At 42.5% G+C, this 25,154-nt stretch overlaps 1 protein-coding gene across 1 annotated transcript in view; it reads left to right on the top strand.

Moving 5' to 3' along the window:
* Positions 1–25,154, top strand: part of LOC133020680 (adhesion G protein-coupled receptor A3) — a 183,590-nt gene that overhangs the window by 60,625 nt on the left and 97,811 nt on the right. The window contains exons 11-12 of the mRNA XM_061087349.1: positions 3,947–4,108; positions 4,366–4,569. Coding sequence (XP_060943332.1) covers positions 3,947–4,108; positions 4,366–4,569 — 366 coding nt within the window. The remainder of the gene's footprint in view (positions 1–3,946; positions 4,109–4,365; positions 4,570–25,154) is intronic.

Here is a 25,154-nt window from a genome sequence, read left to right as displayed (position 1 = left end):
CTTATCACAATTCAGAAAATACATGTAAAACCTGCGGTCTACCTATGTATGTCTGTCTCTGTGTGTGTGTGTCTGTGTCAAAGTGTCTCTCTGTGTATGTGTGTCTATGTGTGTGTATGTGAAATAAAGTTAGTGTTATTTAATGATTTATCATTTTAACAAACTCCCATATTTCAAAGATAACAACAGCAGCTTATCACAATTTAGAACACGCATGTAACCTCTGGTCCATCTATGTGTCTGTGTGTATCTGTCTGTGTCTATCAAAGTGTCTGTGTGTGTGTGTGTGTGTGTGTGTGTGTGTGTGGGTGTGTGTGTGTGTGAGAGAGAGAGCGAGAGAGCGAGAGAGAAGAAAGGGGGCGTGGCGATGACGCAGTCACATCTAAGATGGCGGCCGATCATGATTCGTGGAATCAAGGCCTAAAAACTCTCAAAATGGCGGATTGACTACAAAACAAGATGGCGGAGCCGTTATGAATTTAGAGCCAGGATGGGAGGAGAGAGAGAGCGGAGGCGTGGCAATAATAGACTCAAAATGGTGGGTTAACTTGCGTTATTCAAGATGGAGTCTATGTTAATGACACCATGTGGCCGGAGCTCACACTGGTGGTCGTCACATGAATTACACAAAGGAAATTTTAGACAAAGAGAATTCTTATCTCTGCTTGGCTTTGGGGGCCGAATGGTTTCCAGATGTGTTAAGCCTCTCTAAGCATAGATTTAACAATGTGACATGAACTGTATTATAAATACAGATCGGAAGTGTGTATAGGTCGGTTTAGAAGGAGAGAGAGAGAGAGAGAGAGAGAGAGAGAGAGAGAGAGAGAGAGAGAGAGAGAGAGAGAGAGAGAGAGAGAGAGAGAGAGAGAGAGAGAGAGAGAGAGAGAGAGAGAGAGAGAGAGAGAGAGAGAGAGAGAGAGAGAGAGAGAGAGAGAGAGAGAGAGAGAGAGAGAGAGAGAGAGAGAGAGAGAGAGAGAGAGAGAGAGAAAAAACATGTAAGGAGAGTTCAAAGAAGCTCTTAAAAACACGCCAGAGATAGATTAACAGTGATTCACCCCTCAGCCCTCAAGCGAACGTTGTGGGCCGAGGTTCTGATCGGTGATCATTGCAGACTCACACAGACGTTAACAGTGCAGGCGGAGGCGCTTCTCACGGCCCTATTTACTGTATCACAAAAACATTGCCATCAAACCGGAAACCGGAAGTAGCGGCTCGGAGTAGTGGCCGGCTAAAACAATGGAACACGGAGGTTCCATCAACAAAATACACTCAAGTATTAAATCAATACGCTACGTATTAAAACTAACATCTGCCCAGACAACATAAGTCTCTTACTGTACCACCCTCGCGGTGTGTCTGCGCCTCGGCGCGAATGTGTCGGGGGCCAGTGCATCACGTGGTCTCTCTCCCGAGCGGAGCTCCGGAGCTCAGCCGCTGGACCGGACAAGGAGCGGATTTTCTTGTGCTCCGTGACGGGATGAACGCCGTCCTTCTTCTTCAGGGATGTGGAGCTCGTGCTCCTCAGCGGAATGAATCTCGCGCTTCTGCAGGGGACGTCTGGTTTGAAGCCGTTGGTAGATCGTTGGGAAAACAAAAGTAAAGTCCGTGGGGAAAAATGAAACAGTCTGAGATCGTCCAGCGAGCAATTTCCTGTTTGATCTTTCCAAGTTAAAACAGGAAAAGTATTTTTCAAAATAAAAACTTCGACTAAGATAAAAGAATAAATGAATGAAATGAATTGAAACAAACGTCTAATCGCCTCCATTAGTTTACTGAGTCGTCTGGTAAAGCATCGGGAGGCCTAGTGGTAACTTCAGTAGTAGAAAAAGAGGACAAAGAGTTAGTTGCCTCCTTAAGTTGCTGGGTTAACTGGTGAGACCCCGGGGGGGGGTCTCGTTGTCACATCAGCATCGGAGTAAAAAGAGAAAGGTTTCTGGAAGCACAGCCTTTTTAAGTCATGTTCCAGGTGACTCCCCCCTGGGAGGAGGGGTCAGGGGTCAGTGTGGCCCCCGGCCAATTGAGTTGTCAGGATTTGGCCCCCAGGGGCGGGCTTACAGTGGGGGACCCAGGGAGTGACCTGCTGCCACATGGAGATAAGGGCCCCATGCTGGATTTTTAAATGTAAGGGGTCTCCTGAAGTTGGTCTAAGGTTTTACGACTCTTTGTTCTAAGTCAGATCATTGGGCCTTCCCCAACACAACGTAACATGTTGTGAACTGATTGCATCATTGTTGTTCTATTTTTCTCTTCAGCTGTATATATATATTTTATTTTCTATTTTAAATTTTGATATTCTCTTTTATTCTATTTTATACTATTTCTATTTTATTTTTTTGGTTGTAATTACTTGAGCATTGCTAGAAGAGAGCCTGTGACTAAAGCATTTCATTGCCAGCGACTGCTTAATGTTATTGTTGTGCATTTGATAATAAACCTTGACTCTTGAATCTTGAACGTCAGATTAGACTTCATCTGATTCCACGTTCCCCATCACATAAAAATGGCACGACTTCCATCATCACATTATTTTCTTAAAGTCAGCAGGTGATTTGTAGGAGCATGCTCATCCCTTAAACCTGCCAACTCTGCCACGAAGAATCCGCTGAATACCTCACAGGATACACTGTTTATTTTTTAAAAGTTGAATGGCAACTTTACACAATCTCCATCTCTGTCCCATACAAACAAACTGTTTCTCTGTCACAGTCAGAATTACTATCAGCAGCATCTTGAGAGATCCTCCATAAAGATTTTATCATCTTGGGCAGGCAGGCATAAACTTGCTCAATGTCACTTTCTATGCAGATACATTCCAAAGTAATATTCACACCACACACACAGGCACAAAAACATGAATTGAAACTGTAAAAAAAAACGACCAGCGATTCTCCCTGGTCTGACTTAAACTGACTATTAAAGGATCTGTTCTTTTTCTATTTTTGTCCAATGTTCATGGTGATAGAATTTATATGTTAAAAAATCCCAAGCGGTCATGTAGGTTTACAAGAAATCTCTGCATTAATTAACACACTCTGCTGCATACATTTTAAATATCAGTTCCAGTATTTATATATGTTCTCGATCATTGAAAGCAATGATTTGCCTTTAAGGATGAGATTTATCAGGAATACGTGTTGACCAGCTCGTTTTGAGGTAACATCTCTTCATCAAGAGCCTGAACTGAACAAACAGACAAGGACACCTCAGCCACAGACACCAATCGTTGCCCTAAAAAAAAGACACACGCTGTCATCCGGCTTCAATCCTTTAATCGATTCCAGACAGCCTAACATTTCACCTCATGGGCTTTCCCTGTTGTGCTTGGTGACAAGGCTGGACCCGAATGACAATTGTGGTTACGGAGATGTATCTCTTTTTTGGGCAAGTTGTCTTTTTACCTTAAGCGAACTTCTCCCCTCTCATTGGCCAGAGGCAATTGGACGGCTTTACGTAACGCTGCAGATCAGGGGGAGGGTGATGAGCTTTAGTCAGTGAGAAGAATCAATATTCTCTCTCACTTCAATCGTCCAATTACTCATCACGGGTCACTCAGGAGGAGATATTATGAGGAGATGCTTTGAGTTTTATCATTGGCACGATAATGCTGGGGAGACCACCCGCATTCACCCGATATTACACAGTCACATGAAGCAACAATGAAAAGTACAGTAAGTAAATAGCGAACTGCCATCTCGAGGAAGCAATTACGCCCCATTGGAGCTGCTAATCTAAATTAAATCTCCCTTTAATGAATGAAGCCACCATTGCCTCCCTCACAATTCTGACTGGAGATTATAAATGTGCCTGTTGTTGCGGATATGATTGATGTTCATGATGAGTCTGCCTCTTTCTCTGTGTGTGTGTGTGTGAGTGAGAGAGAGTGTGTAGGTACAGTTTTTTGTAATTCTGATCGTGCATTTGCATTTATATGCTTGTGTTTCTGCAGCTGGGGGACTACATCTCAGACATAGCCAGTAACATGATGCTGGTGGAGGAGCACATCCTGTGGATGGCCCAGAACGAGGCGCGGGCGTGCACTCGCATCGTGCAGTGTGTGGAGCGGATCGCCGACCTGGCACTGACCCGAGACAATCAGGTCATTTCTAAGGTATGGCTAGATGGACCAAGACTTTAGAGAGTTTGATTGTCCGACTAAACGTCCTCTAGCTTTCCTTTCTTCTTCAGACTAAGAATAATAAGATGTTAATTTGGCTGGTACAGATATCTGCAGATATCTAAATTGCCACTTTTGTTTGTTTTCCCGTCTCTCTTCCATCTGTGTTTAAACCCTCTGCTGTCACTTGGGGGGAAAAAGGTTGTCTGCTTAATGACCAATATCGAAATCTCTGCCCTCCCTCTGCTAAGGTGTCTGCTAACATCGCTCTGGAGGCCTTTCTGATCCGGCCGTCCAACTTCCTGGGCCTGTCCTGCACGGCCCTCCAACGGCCCCCCGCGTCCGCCCCCTCCCCGCTCCCCGGCAGAGAGCGAGACGCCGCCGGGGAATCGATGCTCAACTTCAAATGCCACACCGTCAACAGCAGCGGCCCGCCGGCCAGTCAGATCAGCAAGGTAAGGCGTTAACAAGCTGGTGTGGAACTTTCCAAAACAGATGCTACTCTGTTTTTCTGCTCACCTCCTTCGGCAAAAATCGGATCCAGCCTTGGGTCAAGAAATGTGATGTCTCTTTCTCCAACCTCAGCATGTTTCTGTTTTAATTTTATGAAAAGCCACAGTTTTATATTTTGTGACACTCTGTAACAGGAGGGCTTAGAGACGGAGCGAATTTGATGTTCCAACAGAGGAGAAGGAAAACATTTGAAAAGAAATAAAATATGAGTTTGGGGAGAACAGCTTGTACATTAGCTCCTGGGCACGATAAAATTAATTTGCCAACATCACACAGTCGAAGCATGTGAGAGGGATTACCACCTGCCCTTAAGTCGCTCGTTGCCTATTTGTACCGGCAAGATGACACCTTGTTTGGGTTTGTTGGCACGCCATAGATCAGCTGGTGAGCGGTGGGGTTGTAATAGGGCTAAGGCCTGTAAATAGGGTGGTAATTTGGGAGAATGCGGGCCACTCCCCTGTGATGGACAACTTGGCCTTGCATACCCGTCACTTTAAATCAGCTGTGGCCCCACCGCGGCTCCAGTTGTCGCCATCACACATGACAAATACCACCACAACGGGGTGGAGGCGAAACTCTGCAGGCGAAACACTCGGCTCAACTAACACCGAAGTGCGTGTTGGTGTGTGTCGGTGGGTGTGTGTTTATTTTTCAGGTTGCATGCTCATTTCGTATATCCCTCTTGTGTGACAGTGTCAAGGCTTTGCAATTATTTCACGGAGTACGAGCTGCAGGCTGTGCGAAGCATGCATGTATGTACTGTATGTATTTCTGGAAAATGAGAGAAGTCTTTTGAACCAGTACAACACAAATTAGGTGTAACATGTATTTAGGTTAACACTATGAACATCTCTAAGCCTTGTGTTTTTAGTTTTGAAAGGATTCATTACACTTTCAAGTCAGGGCTAGAAAGAAAAAGCTAATAATATTTTGTTGATTTCTCCGTGCTGAAGCCGGATTGCTGGGCTCAACCCCAAGGCTTCTGCAGTCTTGGCACTCTGTGTCTTTGAGTAGCATATTTGAGCATGAAACTCCCAGTACGATGGATTTGGCTTTTCACAAACTGAGAATATGAGAGGATTTTGTTGACGTGCGGTGCACTGCTCAGCTCCCCATCGTCGCCTTATGTCAAGTAATCGTCAAATAATGTTTCTTCCTCTGTCGTTTCTATCGGCAGCAATTATCAAATCAATCAGGTCATGGTTGAATATTACATATCTAATTAAAAGTAAATGAAAAGAAGACAGATGGGAAGTAATAAAAGCCCCTTGAATGAACATTTATCTAAAAGGCATCAGTGACATTTGCCATTATTAGGTTAAATCCTCAGTTTAATTTACCTCTGTCAGTTTAGCCTGTTCTTTGTCATATGCAGTGCTTCACAGATAGGGATAGTCACAGCAGTTTTCAGCAGTGGATTTGGAACGGTGTCTTTATCAACTATCTTGGTTTTTTCCATGCTGGGATTCTGCCTGTTTATGCATTTTTTTCTTCCAAGTGACATAAATCAAAAATCCTGTTGCATACAGAAAATAAACAGGTGCTGCGTAATCTCCCAGATAATCCACAAACATATATGTCGTGCAACCTGCAAAAAACAAAGCTGTGCAATGAACAAAATTAACACTTTGGCACCCTTGTGATGCATTTTTTGTGTGTGTATATATGCGTGTGTGTTTGAAACGAAGCCCCTTTGTGTGGGGACTGCATATGAGGCATTGTGCACTAGCTTGTGTATGAAGTGAATTGATGACGCATTGCTGTCCTGCATAGATTTCACACATCAAACACCAAATCACACAATTCCTAGTACACAATTGCCCTCTGAGAAGACACACACACACACACACATAATAGTGATTCACACACTTTACAAAACCAATATAAGATGTATATTGACGATGATATGAAGTTGATGTGATAATTTGAATACATTGCAGTTTTAGTACAGTTCTAGTAATTTCTCTGCAGTAAAGACAAAGTTTGTCTGACAACATTACCTGTTAAGGTTTGGTTTTCGTGTGCATTGAATGCAACAAGTCATTTGCTTGTCCAATACTTGTTTCAATGCACTGATTGTTTTCAGAGATGGACTCAGGACCTCTGTAGCACCAGTTTGCTCATGTTCACTTATTTCCTGACGGTATCACCTGTATCACCAGTATAAAGCAGTTCTATTATGTATGCATGAGCGACTTTAGACCGTGATGGGGGGTTATTGCTGTACCTGTGGGTCACCGGTGTGAAGAAATCATAATAATAGTAGGACCGAAGCACATTAGAGGCTGTAGCCCTGTTACACCATTAAGTTAATCTTGATTTAACAAGGCACGTTGACTAAGATCATCACATAAATGAAGTGCCCAATTTAAAGCGGCCGTCTTGGGAAGTACTTGTGGGTGGAGGGACGGGTCCACACATTCAATTTCAATCAATATGTACTTGAACAACACCGTGCTTAAGAAACTATATTGTATACATATGTTAAATGTAGATAATAATTCGAGATTAGTGTGCACAACAGTCCATGATGGAAATTATTTTTAATACGCATTGTCTGTGCTTCAGTTTTGGCAAATGTGCTGCTGTTATTGTGCTTTTCTGGAATTTTTATTTAGCCAGTTTTCTTCGGTGGAAACATCTTACAGACTTGAGATACTTGGCTAATTTTTGTATGAGAACAAAAAGCAGTCAGTTTAGGGAATTGTGAGATGAAAAAGTGTAATACTATTTCCACCTCATTTAGCGTGTGGATTGAACACAGTTTGTCCTCCCTGGGCGATTCACTCTCTCACCTACGAGCTGCCGAATCTCCTCAGCTCCTGCTCCTCTGGAGCGGCGCCCTGTTCGAGAGCACTTTAATGGTAATTGTTGAGGGAGGCCAGTGTTACTTCAGAAGCCGATAAAATGGCTCTAATCTATTCAAGCTATCACCAGCGTGCAACAATATCCTGAAATGTTTCTCCCCTCCAACTCTCTTGCTGCCTTTCGTAGGGCATGTGGGGAAGACTTCGCCAATTACTGATTATCTGGGGAAGTCTCATAGGGCATGTGCTCCGGTCACACATACACGCACACACACACACAAGCTTAAGAATTCACGTTCCGTTAATTTTGTATTGGTTCATTTTTAGGGAAAATTTAGACAATCAATAATGATATTGTGTTTTCTTTTTTGTTTTGTAATCATTTTTAAATATTTTCTATTACAAGTTAAATTGTCACGTTTGAAGGACTGTAAGCAGTTATCTTTTGGAATTTATACACTTTATAATTTATTCATTATATGCAAAAATGGGTTTTAGGTATTCTTTGCTTCTGTGGCAACAATATGATGCCATTAGATGTCACGCCAGCAATACAGCTTTTCTGTTGAGGGTTGTGAGGGAGCTGGAGCTAATCCAAGCTGAGGGGTGGGGTACACCCTGGACAGGTCACCAGTGTATCGTTATTATCTTAATACATGTTTGTATGTTACTTAATATACAACAATGTATGTTAATTAGTATGTTACTTAATAACATACAACCACAGTGGGGTAATTCTAGTTTTCTCTTTTGTGTTTTTTCTGCATTTTCAGAACACACAGTTGGTCCTCCTCCATGTCTGACTTTCTTCTGAAGTCAAGTTTTCTACAGTTTAGAAGGTTTATGCCTAGTGTGAGCGATTTTAAGATTATAAGATTAAAAAAATGGTTAAATCTGTCTGGGGTCTTCCATGTTTTTAAAATCAGTTGAGATTTGAAAATTCTCTAGTGTGCAGCAGGCTTAAGCCATATCAGCTGAGCACTGAACCCCTAAACTGCCGATAAGTAGATTCTAGCCACTGTGCCACTTACATGACTTGCATTTAACACAACAGGGTGGTTCTGTAAGACATGTATTGACATGTAGTGACACTATTCCAATGAGAAAAGACAAATGAAAAGAAGGTTTAAAGAGCCATTGGATCAATGTATTTGACACAGTGCGAACAAAGGTTAAAAGAACATAAGGAGCCTTTGGTGATTAGATCCCAACCTGGTGCTATCATTTAACAGTTAGAGTCACAGCTTGAGTCATACCCACTGGGTCTGTTCCACACTGGGGCAGTTGGTTGCTATCCACGGTTATTTTGCTTCAAAAACATGCAACAATTTCATGGACTTTGTGGGTTTGTATACTCGCTGAACATGCTCAGTGTGTTGTCTCTGCTCCTCCCTCTCTGTGACTGGAGCAGACAAAACCTTCCTCAACTATAAGTTGCAACAATCTTTGTGTCATCCTTCCAGCCTTGGTACCTCTCACTTTTTTCCAAGCCCACATTATGGATTTCTGGTTCATTAAAAACTATTTGTGAGTTATGTCAGGAGAGTGTCACCTTAGATTCTGTTGTCTAAACTCTGGGTTTTCTAACAAGACAAAGAACGGATGTTTTCTTCAGTGTATGAACAACCGAAAGCTGCATGGATTTATACATGTTTATAAATGTGCAACACCTAAGATGTGATTTCAAGTCGGATTCTAAAGTGTGCGGCCTGATATAATCTTATATTTGAATGCTGGAAGAATTGAGTGCAAGTGTTGCCATGACAATGAACCGGAGATCGTTCAGCTGAGACAAATCTCATGATTCTGGGTCTCGCAGCAGCAGGCTGCCCAAGTCAGCGTTGTGTAGGAGAGTGAGGCATGAAAATAAAAGCAAATAACACCAACTAGTGTAAACGATGATGAAAACAAACCTAGTATAGCAAATATAAATATATAAAGGAAATCAAATAGTATGTGCAGCAATTCTGACGTGAGACTGAAGGTCTGCTGTGTGAAAGTATCCATCTTTTGCCCACCAGGAGTGTGAACTGTGCAAGATAAATACATTCGGTATAACAGGACCACATAACACGCACACACACAGACACACACACACACACACACACACACACACACACACACACACACACACACACACACACACACACACACACACACACACACACACACACACACACACACACACACACACACACACACACACTCACTCCCCTATGACTCATCAGTCAGCCTGTCTAACACTGCTCAGTTTAACAGCACACTGTGAAGACGGCAATAGACACACGGCACCAAAGCTTGTTACAGGAGCAAAGGAGGAACAGCAAAGATACAAACGGGCAGTAAAGAGGCTGGAGAAATATTCCTGGTTGGATGGACGCACGTCATCACACACGTCATCAGTGATCCTCTTCCGAACCAAGCTGCTTTACATTTGGCCAGTATAGTTTTATCTCCTGTGTTTGCTTGTTTTTTTTATTTTTGAAGCGTTTGCATGTTTTTAAATAGTTTATAGTGATTGTCTTTTTCTTTGCATTTACAGTGTAGTGAGTAGTCTGTATGTAAGTGACATAGGTAGTCATGGCTTTAAGCTTCAACAGCTTGCTACAGCAGTCTGCCACCAGTTTAATATTAACAACAATAGTGGAACACAAAAAAAATGGTCTTTATAAGTGATTAATGGGACGAATCCTAAGAACGTCCCCATAAACTCCTCCTCCAGGCTGTTTCCCACCGTCCTTGTGTAAGTGGCTGAGTGATCTGCTCTCTGTCTCACTCTGGCAAAAGCTTTGCACCGTTTAGAGACATTTGGGGTCCAACTGGACCAAGACACACAACATATGGCCGCGCTGCGCCGACACCTTGCCAAAAAGTGGCATAATAAAACACAGCTTTACAACATAATCATGTTGCATAATGCACTCTTGTGCAAAAGTTTGTGCATCCGGATTCATTTTCTGTATTAATGCGGATACATTTGAGCAAATGCTTTAGAAAAAAAAGAAGACCAGAAGAAAAAAAAGAAGAGCTAAACAGCATAATTAAATAACATATATATTATATTCTTTTACAATAATTATCATAATAAATGCCACATATTTTACATTTAATTTAAGTTATTAGACAGAATTTTGCTACTGCGTGAAGGTTGTGTTTTTAAACTCTGTTTGAGCCAAACACTTGATAAACACTGAAATTTGAGGAAGATCAATGATGTGTTATACCTCCACGGTGTGCTAACCCAATACACATTATATTTATATGTATTGTACTTTTGTGATATTGCTATTGAGGATAATTACATTGGGATTATTATTGATACTGTTTTATTGCCAAGCTCTACTAGGGGCACAGTCCTGAAACACCCATGCAGCACACTCTCATGTTAACCTCCAATAACAGGCAGGGCAGGCTGGTAAAAACTTTATGGATAATTTTATAGACATTTTAAACTAACTTCATGTCAATCAATTTTACAGGATATTGTTCCAATGTGGTGGACTGACCAACTGACCATCCCACATTGCCATCCATAAAGTCATCCTAGAGTCTAGTAGACGTGCACTTCCCATGAAGAAGAAATAGCCGCTGAACCAGTACAGATGAAATAAAGGAACCTTGGTAGATGTCTCATTAAAACTGCAGAGCTGTGCCACAGGAACTTTTGTTCCTCGTCCATAGAGTAGTGTTATTAAAACGGCTGATGTGTCATTTGACCTTGTATATATCCCTATTGTTGCTATTGTTGAAGCATACTTTTTTCCCGTTTTAAAATGTTCACATCTCACCGTAATATCAATGTTACAGCATTACCCAGATGGATCATATGAAAATGAACACCTACACGCATTTTTCAACAGTTGCTGACTCTCATACCGTTTCAAATGTCTGCTTAAAACCTAATTGTTAGGGATCAAACTGAAATAGTGTGTTCTCCAAAAAAGCCATCTTCAAAAAGCGAACACTCCTTCTGTCTTCCACCCCCCAATCTCCACAGAGTGTAGAAAAGTGGCTTTGACAAACCTGCTTCAAATATTTCGGAACAAATTCTTGTAGATGTTGGATCAGATAGAAATTGTGTCAATCTTGAGGCTTTCTACTCTGCTTGAGCTGGAAAAGGTCGGGTGAGGTGAAACACTAGGTTGTGTAAAGAGGCTGGCAGTTTTCACAGGGTGATTACAGTGCAATTGCAAAGACTTGATGGATGCAAAGATCGACAACAGGACTGCTCCAAAACAACAGTGTCTCCATCGCCCCTAGTGGCTGGATGAAGTACAGTTATAAACCCTGTCCCCTCCGTGTTAGTGGATGGGACACTGACCAAAATTAGAAATCAAAATTAACGATTTTCTGTCATTTTTGTTAGTTCTTATCAGTGTTTTAAAAAATGTCATGATTGGTGGAGTGAGGGTTTCGGTGGAACCTCACTACCATCCCTCAAGTGCTACTGTACAAACTCCAAATGCACAAGATGGCATGAAGCATGGCATGATGGGAGGGAGAAGAGAGATGTCGTTTATCTTTACATCTTGATTACGTCTATGATTGGACTACAAAAATATAGCATATCACAGTTGCTTCATTTAAAATATTAGCAAATAACAATTGCTATAGTAAGCTACTTTCCAAGTTTATCTCACGGTAAACAACCCAACAGGAAGCCTCTGTAGCATCCACTGCAGGGAACACTAAAGAAAGTTAGAAAGCTCAGAGAAAAGATGGTAAGATCTAGAGCTGATTTTGTGTTAAACAAGGTTATTTTGAGTCATCTTTGTGTTTGTCATCATGGCCTCCAGGTGGGGAACCACTTAATGAACTGGCTTTGAGCTTACTGACATATGGCCTATCTGTCATTAATCTGTACCGACACACTTAAACCTGACTTTGCATTTTTCTACTTCAAAAAGTTCCAGCATCTTGCCAGATGAATGTGTGTCCGCCGGCTGACCTTTGGTTCGTATCACAGTGTTTAACACCACACGGTCACTTTGAACAGATTCAGAACTAATTATCCCTAAATTACACAAACATATGGCCTCTTATCACATTTCCCAAGTCAGTGGACATCACCTTGAACTGAACTGCAGAGTGTATGGTTCACTGACGATGACAGTTTGGGACAATATTTACCACTTCCGATCCCCCTCTTCCTTGTCGTTGACAGGTAATTAGTGGAAGCCTTAGGGCTGAACGGGGAGAGTATTCCCAGCTCCCCCTCTCCTCCGACAGCCTGCTCCACAGAGCGCCACTGCTTCTTAATTACAGCCACACCGCTCTGCGTGGGTGTGCGTCTTTTTTCTTCTTTTTAATGGGAGGGTATGTGGATATGTTTGTGTTTTTGGTGTGAAGGTGTGTAGGATGAGCGCGCCTGTGTCTGTGCACGCTGCCCTCCAGGCTGTAGCAGAACAGAACCGGCGGCTGGCGCACAGTAAACGAATTCTCTGTGTCAGCACAGGCATCTAAGACGACCAAATATGACCTAGTTTGTCCCGATTCAGTAAACATGGCGCTTTATGAACGCGAATGCGTAATGTGCTGATAACTCGCTTCTAATTGGAATATGTTAGGGATGTGTTGTGTACAGTGCTTTAATAAGCAATGGAGGATTTAAGTGCTTAACTCCAACATGAGTGGTGCAACGACTCTTCATTAGCTCGTTGACCTGCGCCTCTGTGCGGAGGGGCCGTGGATTTGAGAAGATCTTCCCCTCTGTATTTGACATGCAAACGACTGGGGGTTAATTGTATGGGTTCTGCACAGCAGTTAAGTGAAGAAGTCAAATGGCAATGAGCATTAACGCTGGAAGGGTCTTAAGGTTTTATTAGTTCATGTTATGCTTCTTAATTAAGAGTGGCTGTGTTGTGCATGCGTGCCATAGGTGTATAAATCTAAGGGCATGCGTGCATATTAATGGTTGTCTTTATTAGTGAATATACACTCAGCTGCAAGGTTATGAGGTACACCAGGCTTAATATAATGCAGTATAATACAGCACTCCTATAATACAGATAAAGATTTTAATAAAAGTCGTTTTAGACATGAACCCCCCATAATGTCCACACAATAGGGTCTGGACTTTGCCTTCCACATATAAAGAAAGCACCAGAGTTAGACCAAGATCTGGATCCTGCTGTTTTTTATCAACACCCACACTCGCTTCGGTGAATCCTCTGGAGGATTTCCTGCTGTATTTAGACAGGAGCTCAACCAAAGATTATTACTTACTATTATTAGACTATTTTATTTTTGCTGTGTGTACCTAATAAACTGACAGAAGAGTGTCCTTATAAATAATGGGCTGTTGCATTTTTTGGTGCATCCCTTCAGGAATGTGTTTGTGTGCATGCAAAAAGTGTGAGTCTGCGCGGATGCCTTATGCTCAGCTGAGTGAAGGCATATAGAGATTTTACTCCGTCCCCAAGGAATCACATCTTCTTTTCCCTCTCTTTCTCTCTTTGGTGAAACAAACAGGCCTGTGATGCAGCGGTGAGAGGCCTTGAATGCTAAACACATCATAAGAGAGGAAGGCAGAGCGAGGAGGAGGAGGAGGAGGGGGAGAATAAGGGTGTGAGACAAAAAGAGAACTGAAATTGAAAGACACAAAAGAACAAGAAAGGATGGGACGCGGCCAAAAGTGACAAATGGGGGACTGGAGCTGGACAGCTGGACATATTTGGGAAATAGAGGGTGAGAAGTGAGATGGAGAGACGTAGCAGGGGAGGGTGATATTAAGAGCAGGAGAATGAGAAAGAAAAAAATGTGCTGTGGATTGCTGGAGATCAGCGGGCCCTGGAGACAGAGATTTATTTCCTTTTTGTGGACAAGTGGAGGATCTGATCCTCTCTATACATCCTGTATGGACTCTGTGCTGGACAAGCTGTCCCCATCTGAATCATTCAGCCCATCCCTGACCCTGCAGGAGCACCTGCCTCCCTTTCTCTCTCCGTCCCACCCTATTCACCCCATTTATTATATGTAACGTTGAGTTGAATTATCCAGGATGCTCTGGTGTTTAGTGCAGTGCTTTCTGTTGACTGTGTAGTCTGATGCATTCACTGCTGCATAACAATGTTGTTTCTCTCTGTGCCACAGTTAGGAGATAATAGAGGCATTAGCTAATCTCTGTCCTTTTTAGAAAAATATGCATTTTGCCAAGATATCATTTTCTCTCTGGTGTGCCACTCCACTTATCAGGCGAGTTGAACCATACTCTGAGCCAGCTCTGGTGCGTCCTGACAGCTGCTGTAGTGATGACGGTGCATTCACTGACCACCACTGCAGGAAAAATTATCCTTTGAAAACTGTTACACTTGTATCTGCATCCAAATTGTATCTTCAAAATTCATGTTAAAGAGAGTGTTTTGCCTCTAGACACGCTACACCTGCATCGCTCATTACAGTGTTACCTCAAATGAGCAGATGTTTGTGGAAACATTTAGCTTTGGGAAATTCCCTTTTGAACCGTTTTAACACAGTCAGAATTCATTACACATCATGTGTGAAATCTAAATCACAACCTGTTCGGATATGAAGTGATTGTATAATTCTTTATTCTGCAACTAAGGCTCGATCGATCGAACAGCAAATACAACTAAAATGCCACTCGGTAGAGCACATACATACACATTGTTTTTTTTAAAACAAGAAATACAAAAATCTTAACCATACATTATTCCCTGGGAATTTGGGGAAATGCCTTGATTTTGTGGTAATAAAATTTCTGCAACTCTTTGTCAGCATCTGCACCAGAATTTAATAGGTTCTTAGTTGGCCCATGCCGTGGGTTTGATACCGAAATCCAGCGGCAATCAGGCATTGTTTTGTATCAGTTCTGGCACCGTTTAGGCACTGGAATCACTTAGAAAGTGTCCATTTAGCATTAGTATTGGACAAAATCCAAACAATATCTATCCCTACCCATGTCCACCGAATCTTTGTTGAATTCTGCTCAGTTTATTTTCTATACTCATGCTGTCGGACAAACAAATATACAGGGGTGGAAATGTAAGGTAATAAAACCAGGCTGGCTGCTAATAGGTCTGGACAGTCAAGTGTAAATAAATAGCACCACAACATCTGTGCCTCTGAGATTGGAGTTTCACCTAATCTGATTTCTTTTGGGTGTTATTAGCTGTGAAAGAATAGAACTATCCTGCACTTGGACTCACTTTTTCATGCTCAGTGTTAATAAAAGGCAGAACATTAGAACATAATAGCAATGCACCATGCCCCAGTAATATAGGGCTCTGAGAAACCACTAGCACCCACCTGTTTGCACTGGTGGGTGGTGCTGCTCTGCTAATAGATTACAGAGGTGAAGCTGACCCTTGAGAAGAAAATAAAGGAAATGTGTCCGTCTGTCATGGAGAATAAAGCTCTGTGACCGAGCGGCCACAAACTGAGTGAATCCTGAATATTTGTGGTGTGAGAAAAACCGTGCCTGTTTTCCTGGAAGGTTGACAGTGTTGATTCACCGGTTTCAGCCAACAGCAGCAGTATGGTTCATGTCCTAGTGTAACTCTGAAAGTGAATGAGCAACACCTTTCCTCCCTGAATAAAAAACGCAGCCAGCACTCAAAGGCCGGCCAGCGCTGGAAGCCTGTTGCACAGAGCGGCTGCCAGCTGCTCTATGTGTGTCACTACAAATTTGAGACATGGATTTGCTGTAGAGTCCCGTGTCTGCTGAGCAAACTTTATTATAATAAGCGTTATTCTGCAGGTCGGACTTTTGCGTCTCCTGATTCTGATGCTTTAAATGACTTTGTCAACTCTGTGACAGCTGCTGACATGTCCTCTCCGCAGTCAGTTATCTCTGCCTCCCATTTGACATGACAGTAGGTCATTATGGTCTCGTAGTCATAAGTTGGACCTCCTCCTCCACTTCAGTCTGAGGGCATTCATCATCCCCTGTCGTCTCGTTGGCACCTATTGGATACACTGCCTCAGTTTAAAACATGCTTTACCACCGGCCCTATCCGATGTCGACAGAAATAGAACAACAGATAGAACTACTGACAGCAGTGTTTTCTGTGGGAGAGAGGAGCTCCGTTCACCACAGACCATGGCTGTTTTAACTTTGCAGTGGCGAGTGGATAATGAGTGAATTTTTAATTTTTCAGTGAACTATTCCTTTAACATTATAAACAATCATCACAATAGCCTAAATGGCCCTATTTCAAACGCACACACTCACATACAAAGCATACACATTTTGACCATTCCTCTCACTCCCTCTCTGCTCTCCCTCCTGCTCCCCTCATCTTTCTTCTCCGGATCCCTTCATGTGGCTAAAAGCAGCAAATGCTGAGCCAACTGGCTGCGTTTGTCTCCCTTGCGCTACTTAATCTGGCCTGTCCTGCTTTATCTTCAACCTTTGCTTCTGGTCTGCAAATCACAGCTCAATTGACTCTTTGCTTCTATCCTCCCTCTGCCCTCCTTCATGTCCTACAGCGGACGCCCCCTTCCCAATGGAAGGGAGCAGCAGCGGGGAGTCCTTTGCAATCCATCTCCAGTCCCTTGTGTTTCTCTGGGTGTGTTGCAGGCTGCTTTTCATCCTCACATGCTACATGCCGCTCCATGTGGGTTAGCCTCAGGATGCTGTGAGAGCACGTCGCCCAAGGGGAGCTGCTGTTCTACTGGCCTGCATTAAAATGCCAGAAAAAAACACACAACTGCATTGACATGATCTGAAATGGCATCTAACGTAGAGGTGGGCGATATGACCTGAAATTGATATTGCAGTATTTTTCACTTTTTGGTAGTGAGGGTAATATATCACGTGGGTTACTGAAATTCCATGTTTTGGGAGGAGAAGCCTGTCCTGTCTCATGAGATCTTTCTATCTCCACTGAGGCTAGTTGTCCACACACTGGTTGAGGCACGGCTGCAGGTTGCCTCCTCATAATCACGGTCATATGAATGAATATGTGATCAGGGAGAACAAGCGATAATCATACGTGTGAATCAGGGTTACGCTCACTCAGTGCAACCTATATTAACCGAATCAGGCTTGAGTCAGGCTTGGAAACGAAACTGAACAACCTACCGTTTGGGTCGGGCTTGTTTAATTTTCTGGCCTGGACGGGTTCAGACGGAAATACACAACCCATATAGTATCAGTAGCTTAGGTAGCCATTTGTACAATAAAAGCTCAGTGAGGGATGATATAAAACCGGGTCAATGGAGGTGTCCCCTTTTTGTGGAAAATAATTTGTGGCCAACTTAGATAAAACACACTAGTGAAAAATCACTTTTAAATATTTATTTTATATTCAATTTCTGCCAATAGATCCCTTTCACCGAAATCTTACACCCAGGACCTTTAAAGTCTTGGTCAGGTTCTAAGACTCCACACATCTCTTTTAGATGAAGATAACTTTGATGAACTGAGGAGTAAGGCTGCTCCTTTTTTACCACGCTACTTATCTGAAGGCACTGGTTTTACCTGATACAGTATTTCACTAAAATATATACTGTATGAGGACCAGAGGTGAAGAAATTAAAATGCATTATTTTTTTATAATTAGGCTATTGACTTATAAGGGTGATGGAGGTATTGCACAATCTATGTCATGGTGCACTATCTATCACACCAGTGATGACTATGACACTGGTGTGAAGCCCCCTCTAATCTATCGTAATGTGCACAGAGACATTCTGGTTAAATGACAGCGTCCCTGCAGAGTGACACCAGACAGCTGTTGATGAGACCCATGTGATTCCTGTGGCCAAATGACACCTAAGGAGACATATTTGGTCATTTTTGCACTTTTCTGTGCTACCTGGCTTGATATTTGAATCCGGCTTCTGTGTATATAAATTGCTGTGAAATGCCTGACATGGTGAAATATGTGGAGCCATGAATAGAAGGTACACCTGGGCTTGCACCTGACACGTGTGATTTGCCGGGGACAACATATGCTGCTGCTGCTGTGTGTGTATACAGACAATGTAGACGTGACAGTTTGTACCTGCTTGGATGGAGGGGACTATACAAAAAACACACACATATGCTCAGCAGCACACACACTCGCTTTGACGAATAAAATCTAAAGACCTTCACACACACCCTGGAGAAGAATCTGTCACTACTCATGTAAATCATAGCTTTTCACCTTCCTTCCCTGTGGGTTCAGAACCGTCCCTCTTGACTTCCCACTCTTTTATCAGCTCCATCCACAGCGTGTTTTGGGGGCAAACAGTATCGTCTAATACTCACAAATAGCAGAGGGAAAAAATGTCTAATTGCTCTGCAGCGTGTGTTTTTGTGTTGCACCATCTGTGGAGCGTCTGCCGTTCCCTCAATTAGAATTCTTAGATCAATGAGACTGGGGTTTTACTGCACAGTCAGTGTTTGCTCAGATGGAATCTGCTGCTAGAGCACCGGCTTTCACAAGTTCTAATTACAGTAACGCTGTGCTCCCCTCTCGACGGTGAGATATCACTCTCTGTCTCCCCCTCTGTATATTTCTCTCTAATTATTGTTATTCCTCATGTGGAAATAGTCGTTTCAAACCCCCCCTACTGTATCTGTTACTGCGCCGCGCAAAGCTGTAAATTTGGCATCGCAGCTACGAGTCCTCCCACAGAGTGTCCATAATTTTGGATTTACTGAAACAATATAAGCTGCTTATTTTCGTTGGGATGTGTGTGTCTCGTACAGGGAGAGTGGAACAGGCGAAGGCACACAGACACATAAACACGTACATGTGCACAGCCTTTAACTCATGTGCTATTTAGGGTTTAGAAGGTATCTATGTGGGTAATTAAGGGGGTTACCACAGCAAACCTGTGTGGTGCCTTTCTAATGAACTGTAGGTTTCGGTTCATTTAGATGTGGAAGCTGTTAGATGAAAGTTGGTGTAGACAAAATATTCCTCTGGTTGTTGTCCAGACACACTCTGATGCAGAATCATTTGTGGAAAGCAGATAAAATATATATTCAATTTGTATTATTTCAAAAGCTGAGCTACTCTCATATCCATCTACAGATCAAAAAGTGAGCAACTGATCTCTAGAAGAGTTGAACAGTAAACCCTGTGGTAAAACATGTGCGTCATTGCAAGAATGTTACTCTTTTCCATGATAGATCTGAAAGTGAAAAGGAGATTTGTGTCCTACTCTATTTTGTGAAGTTGCTGATTTAAAATTACAGTTAAATTAAATGCAATGACCATGCAATAGCTATATCTGTAAACTTCTCTGTGATATAACAGCACCTCTTTTTAACCCTTCTTTGTGACAACCCCATTGCAGTATTCCTAGACACTGTAACAGGGAGGATACCTCAGTGCCATGTCAAGCCATGTGATTCAATTTCCTGGAATCTTCTTGCAGTCTATAGGAAAACGTGTTACTCTTTGATGGATAATAATGATGCCCATCTCGCGCTTCTCGCTTCAATTCATCTGTCTAATAACTCCAGAGATCTCTGTCTGTATAGCTGCTGTCAGACATGCACTGGACTCCGCAAACCCACAGAGTGAGACGCTCCGCAGTTACTACAGACTTTATTCGCCTGATCTCCTTGTATAAAACCCATAGAAATCCGAGCGAAGTGGATTTGAGAACACAGCAGGGAATTCCCCGCTGGATTCACCACAAGCAAGAAGGGGGTAGGGGTGGGGGGTTGATGACTTCTAACGTGCCACAGATGCAAAAATGCAAAAATGAAACAAATATCTCCCAGTGAAAAAAGCGGTGACACACATGTAGAATACACAGACGGAGATGTCAAGAGACTTTGTGGGGATAAGAGCTGACGACAGAATTTTGGGATTCCTGCAGCGGAGTAAATACGTCACTTCCTGTCTCTGCCTGCTGCACCTGGCTGCTCAACCTCTCATCGCCTGAATAACGTGGAGGATTTGATGCTGTTGAGTTGTGGCAGGGCTGTGGCCCTTCTCCTGTTGGTTTTGGAACTGTCCATGGTCCCTGAGTCTGTAGCCAGGTTCCCTTTTTTATTGATTACCTACTGTATGGGGGACAGCAGTGAAACCAAAGCAGAAAGACTGTAACACTGTATACTTAAGCATTTGTTCCTTTATTGCAAGTCATATCGTCATCGCAATATTCAACAATGATCTTGCATATCGCATGTTTACCCTTATATCATGCAGCCCTATTGCAGACTCCAGCAGGTGGTCTTAACTTGCTGCGCCTCAATTACTGCAGGTCACTTTTAAAATTTCAGCTGTAACCAGATTTGTCACAGGCAAAGTAAACAGCCCATTCCAAAAAGGCCGGTTTAAATTGGCCACTGTTCTAATGTAGATTGTGTAAATCCTAATCCCAGATGTAGCCGTGTCTTTCCACTGTCACTGCAGTGTGATTCGTAATTTCTTTCTGTTTTCACATGAGGATTTGCTGAATGTGACACAGCTGTTATCCCTCATGTCTTTGTGACCTCCTTATAGACACCAGACACAGATAAGTAAACGCAAAAGCTTCAGTAAAGTGCTGCTTGACTTACTGTCAGCCAACTGGAAATCAATTTCCAACTGATCCATGAAGCTCTGATAACACAGGGTGGTAACGATCAGAAGTGTCCAATGAACATGTTGCCTGTCAGTCCAAATAACATCATGTCTGGCTCTCTTGTTTCATGTGCGTTAGTGTAAGTACAAGTCTGAGGCCATTTTCCTCTCTCAAGTGTAAGATCATGACAAGTGTGTGTCCAGTAACACCCTGGCTATTTGAATGTTTGCATTTCTAAGAGATAATCTGAGGGATGACAATTTGTAAATCTGAGATCTTTAATTGTTTAATTGGAAATATATCGACGTCTATCATCCAGCAGGTGCTTGTGTTAGAAAATGAACCGAGGACAAACCAGAGTCAGAAAAACATCATAGTCAGATTAAAGTTACAGGAGCTGAATCTGAATCGTTTTTTTTCCTCTATATTTGCTGAGGTGACAGTTCACCTGTGCTCTGTCTGGTTAAGGAGCTGCTTTTGGTCCTAAATTAACTGGTTCTTCTTTCAGTTCAAAGCAAACAAAGCATAGGTATTCCAATAAGTTTGAATACCTACACCTCCTTACCTAATAAGTAGTAGATTCTTTGAGGTGCTCTTTGTAACGGGATATATGTGGAGACAAAAATCACACAAAACTCCAAGGTCTTTGTATATAAAGCCTTTAATGTGACGGCATGGTTATGTGAACCGTAAAAAAAAAAGAAGCTTTGACTAGTTTGGCAATCAAGTATTCGTCAGTGAGTCAAACCGATCACCTTAAACAACAGTTCCTTTTTTATAGTGCTATTCAGCCAATCGGGAACTGGTACTCAGATATGGGGTTGTGGCTTTAAGTATTATTGAATGTTTAGATTTATGCAGAGCACGCTGCTTTCCTTCATCTGAATCATGTCTATATACTCACTTGTTTCATGTTTCACAGGTGCACTAAAGTAGGAGTGACATTTCAAAGTATTCAAAAAAAGAACTTTAATAAATTAGACAGATGTGATGCAGCAGTTTACGGCTGTATAGCAAATCCCCGGCTTGTTTTTCATGCTCCGGACACATTCCACCCTGTAGCGCCATACATTATACAGAAGGTGTTGCCGAATCCACAGTATCCACAAGGCATGTATTATTCTGTGCTATGGCAGCAGAAATATCAAATCCTCACTGCTCATTCATACTCACCTCTTGGGTTCATTGCTGCGTCTGCCCACCCACTTCTTCTGCAGTCTTCTTTTTCTCCCACACACTCCTCGTGTTCACTTTGGTGTCAAGCTTTCCTTCGTTGTGTAAAGGCCTTTTAGAATTAGCGTATAATGCTTTTGCTGTATTTTAATCGTCCAGTTTCAGGGGTTGTTGGCAGAGTTTAGCGCTCAGTGTGCTGACCTGCAGTGGTGCATCATGGGAATATAATATCACTGCAGCTTGGGAGGAAGAACATTCAGCATTAGTGTCTGCATGCTCACATTTGGGCAATTTCTAGTTTTTCCCCTTTTAAGTTCTTTACTGCTTATTTCTCTTGCACCATGATGGTCATTATATATTCTTAGCCAGATTCTTTCTGATTCCAGTGATAGCTGCATTGAAATCACTTGCATGTTGACTCTGTTGAGTCTAATAGCTACCTGCTGTGGATGTGGAGCAGGAGTGGACGGCGGTAATTACAATGGAGGAGACTGATCCTGCTCCACAGGCCTGGAATGTTAATGCCTTATCAGGCGTGGTGCATACTGCTGCAGCTGTACAGGGGAGATGTGTACTTGAGCCAAGGAGGTTTGCTGGATCTATATTTTCCTGCTCCCTTAAAGTGAGTCAGAGTCAGAGTGGCAATATGTTCCTTTACTTTGTACGAGTTGAAGTTAGTGGTGATCTATTGCAGTGCCCACTCTAAACGGGTTAGGAATGGGCTGTTTGCTTGGCAAGTGGTAATTGCAGCTTTCTTTCTGAAACCACGGCTGCTCCACAAAGAGCTGTTCAACTGTGTTTCCAGAGTTCGGTGAAGCTCGACTCTCTGCGCAGAACCCAGAACTGGAGAATCAGTAGAAATTGCTATTTATGTGTAATTGTCTGTTGTTAGGGAACTTGGTGGTGTCATCATTGAAAACATCACTTGCATTGATAAGTCCCAACTGCTGCAAAGTACTTCTGTTTATTTGAAGTTTGTTGATATTGAACATGTGTCCACATCGCACCAAATTCCACACACAGAACATGAACGGTTCCTGAGATATTCCACATATGTTGTTCCACATATAGACAGACAGAGATTTCTGGACTTAGTAGGTGGGAGTTCTTAGTTCTTCCATCTTCTTAGGCTATTTATTGCATCATCAAATTGATTGAAATATATGTCTGATTTAAAGGATTGAACTGGCTATGCTCTATATTTCAGTTTCTGTCAACATCAACAGTGTTTTTTTTGTCCATATTTTAGTATTCTCTGTGTGGCACGCACCATTTGTTCCCGCTGAAAATGTAAATCGTAAAACAAGCCACAAATTTATACACTACTCCATAATTTCCAAACAACTGGGCAGTGAAGTCTTCAGCAAACATTGCTCAAACAAGAGTAAATAGTGGACCATTTGCTGGGGAATATTTTCAGCCGCAGATGTGCACATATTTACAGCAGAAGGACGTTGTGTGTCTGTGTGTGTGTGCGTGCATGTTTGTGTGTGTATGTGTGTGGGATTGACTCATAATAAATGACAGTGCCCTTGTTCGTAGTAATGAAGGGACATGTCACCCTGTGCTGCAGTGTGGCTCACTGTTACGCTTTAATAGATTTTGGACAACAATGGCAGATGAATCCATTAAGCTATTTTAAGGCTTTGGCTCCACAGGTATAATACTTGTTTCATTCTTTTCATGGGAGCTCTTTCCGAGTAGAAAATATAGGATACCATCTTATCCTTATATCAACCCATTTTATCATGGTGTTTATTCAATCTCAAAATTCATGCATGTAAAAATGTGCAAATGCTAAATCATGCTTGTGAGTGAGCATTTCTGCTCCACGTGCACGACTGCTGGACCGCGTGCACGGGGTTGAGAGGAGAACCAAATCACCCTTTCCCACACAACTGCCTGAGGTTGGCCGGGACATCAAGTTGAATTTTCAGACTTTGGAGGTGAGCACAGTGGCTGATGCTCCCCTCTTTTCATTGGTCACCTTGAACACTTCACTCCCCAGCTTCTCTCTGATCTTCCAACCCAGTTCTCTGCACTTGTATCAAATGCACCGGCAAGGTTTTCATGTGCACAAATTCTGAAGCCAAATAAGCACCATGTCCCTGAAAATCACACTAATTGGCAATTAATTGCAGATATATCCTAGTGATCACATGGCTGACCCTAATCAAAGACTTTCCTCGCTCTGTATCTTGAGTCAGAGTCAACTCATGTGCTCTTGACAACACACATTATGCCAGGTGTGATATTACTATTATCCATGTTCATTGTGGAGTATAATTGAATTGCTGTCTGCACTACAATATCTGCTAACAACCCAAATCACATCCAGTGTCAAGCAACAGGCCAGTGTGATTAAGTTCTTTCCCGCTGCTAATTAAAACCCGACACAGAGGAACTGTAATTACCTAATTACAATAAATACACATAAATTTGTCCCGGTGATGCGAGTGGAGGAACATGCACATAAAGGAAGCTCAGGCAGCGGTTATCTTATCCAGGTAAATGGAGCACAGATTCAAATCCTATTCCCATCCAGTCCACACTGGTACACCTGTCCTGACTGCACCATCTGAACGAGGAAAAGTAGACTTCTCTAATTATCCTTCTCGCTGAGAGTTCTCTCTTTCTGTTCATGCTTCTCTCACCAAATTGAAGTGTGTAACCTTTTCCCTAGCTGCGTTAACCGGCGTGGCGCTGCTCTGCTGTTCTCCTGAAAAGCATAAGCAACTCCAAGCCCCACTAATCCCTGCTGGAGCTCTCAACTCTTTCTATGCACAGCACCCGACTCCAATCCTAAAACAAGGGATCATCTGGATGTGTTTGCCAGCAGCTCCGCTCATCTCGTTAGCTCCCTTACTTTGCATTCACGCTGCTCCCAGCCATATTGTTCTGCTACTGTCTGATGACACAAGGCTGGTCATGTTCCTCAACGTTACTTGTCTGCGAAAACCATTTTTTATTGCTAGGAAACAATGACCAGTGAATGTGTAGTGTTTTGTGCCTTAACAAAGACACAGCCCACGTTTCTTATAAACTCTGCTGCTTTTCGCCACATAAAGGAT

Source organism: Limanda limanda, chromosome 15 (genome assembly GCF_963576545.1).
Source record: "Limanda limanda chromosome 15, fLimLim1.1, whole genome shotgun sequence".
Lineage (NCBI taxonomy): Eukaryota > Metazoa > Chordata > Actinopteri > Pleuronectiformes > Pleuronectidae > Limanda > Limanda limanda.
Note: the sequence above shows the minus strand (reverse complement) of the source record. Positions and strands in the feature narration are given on the sequence as shown.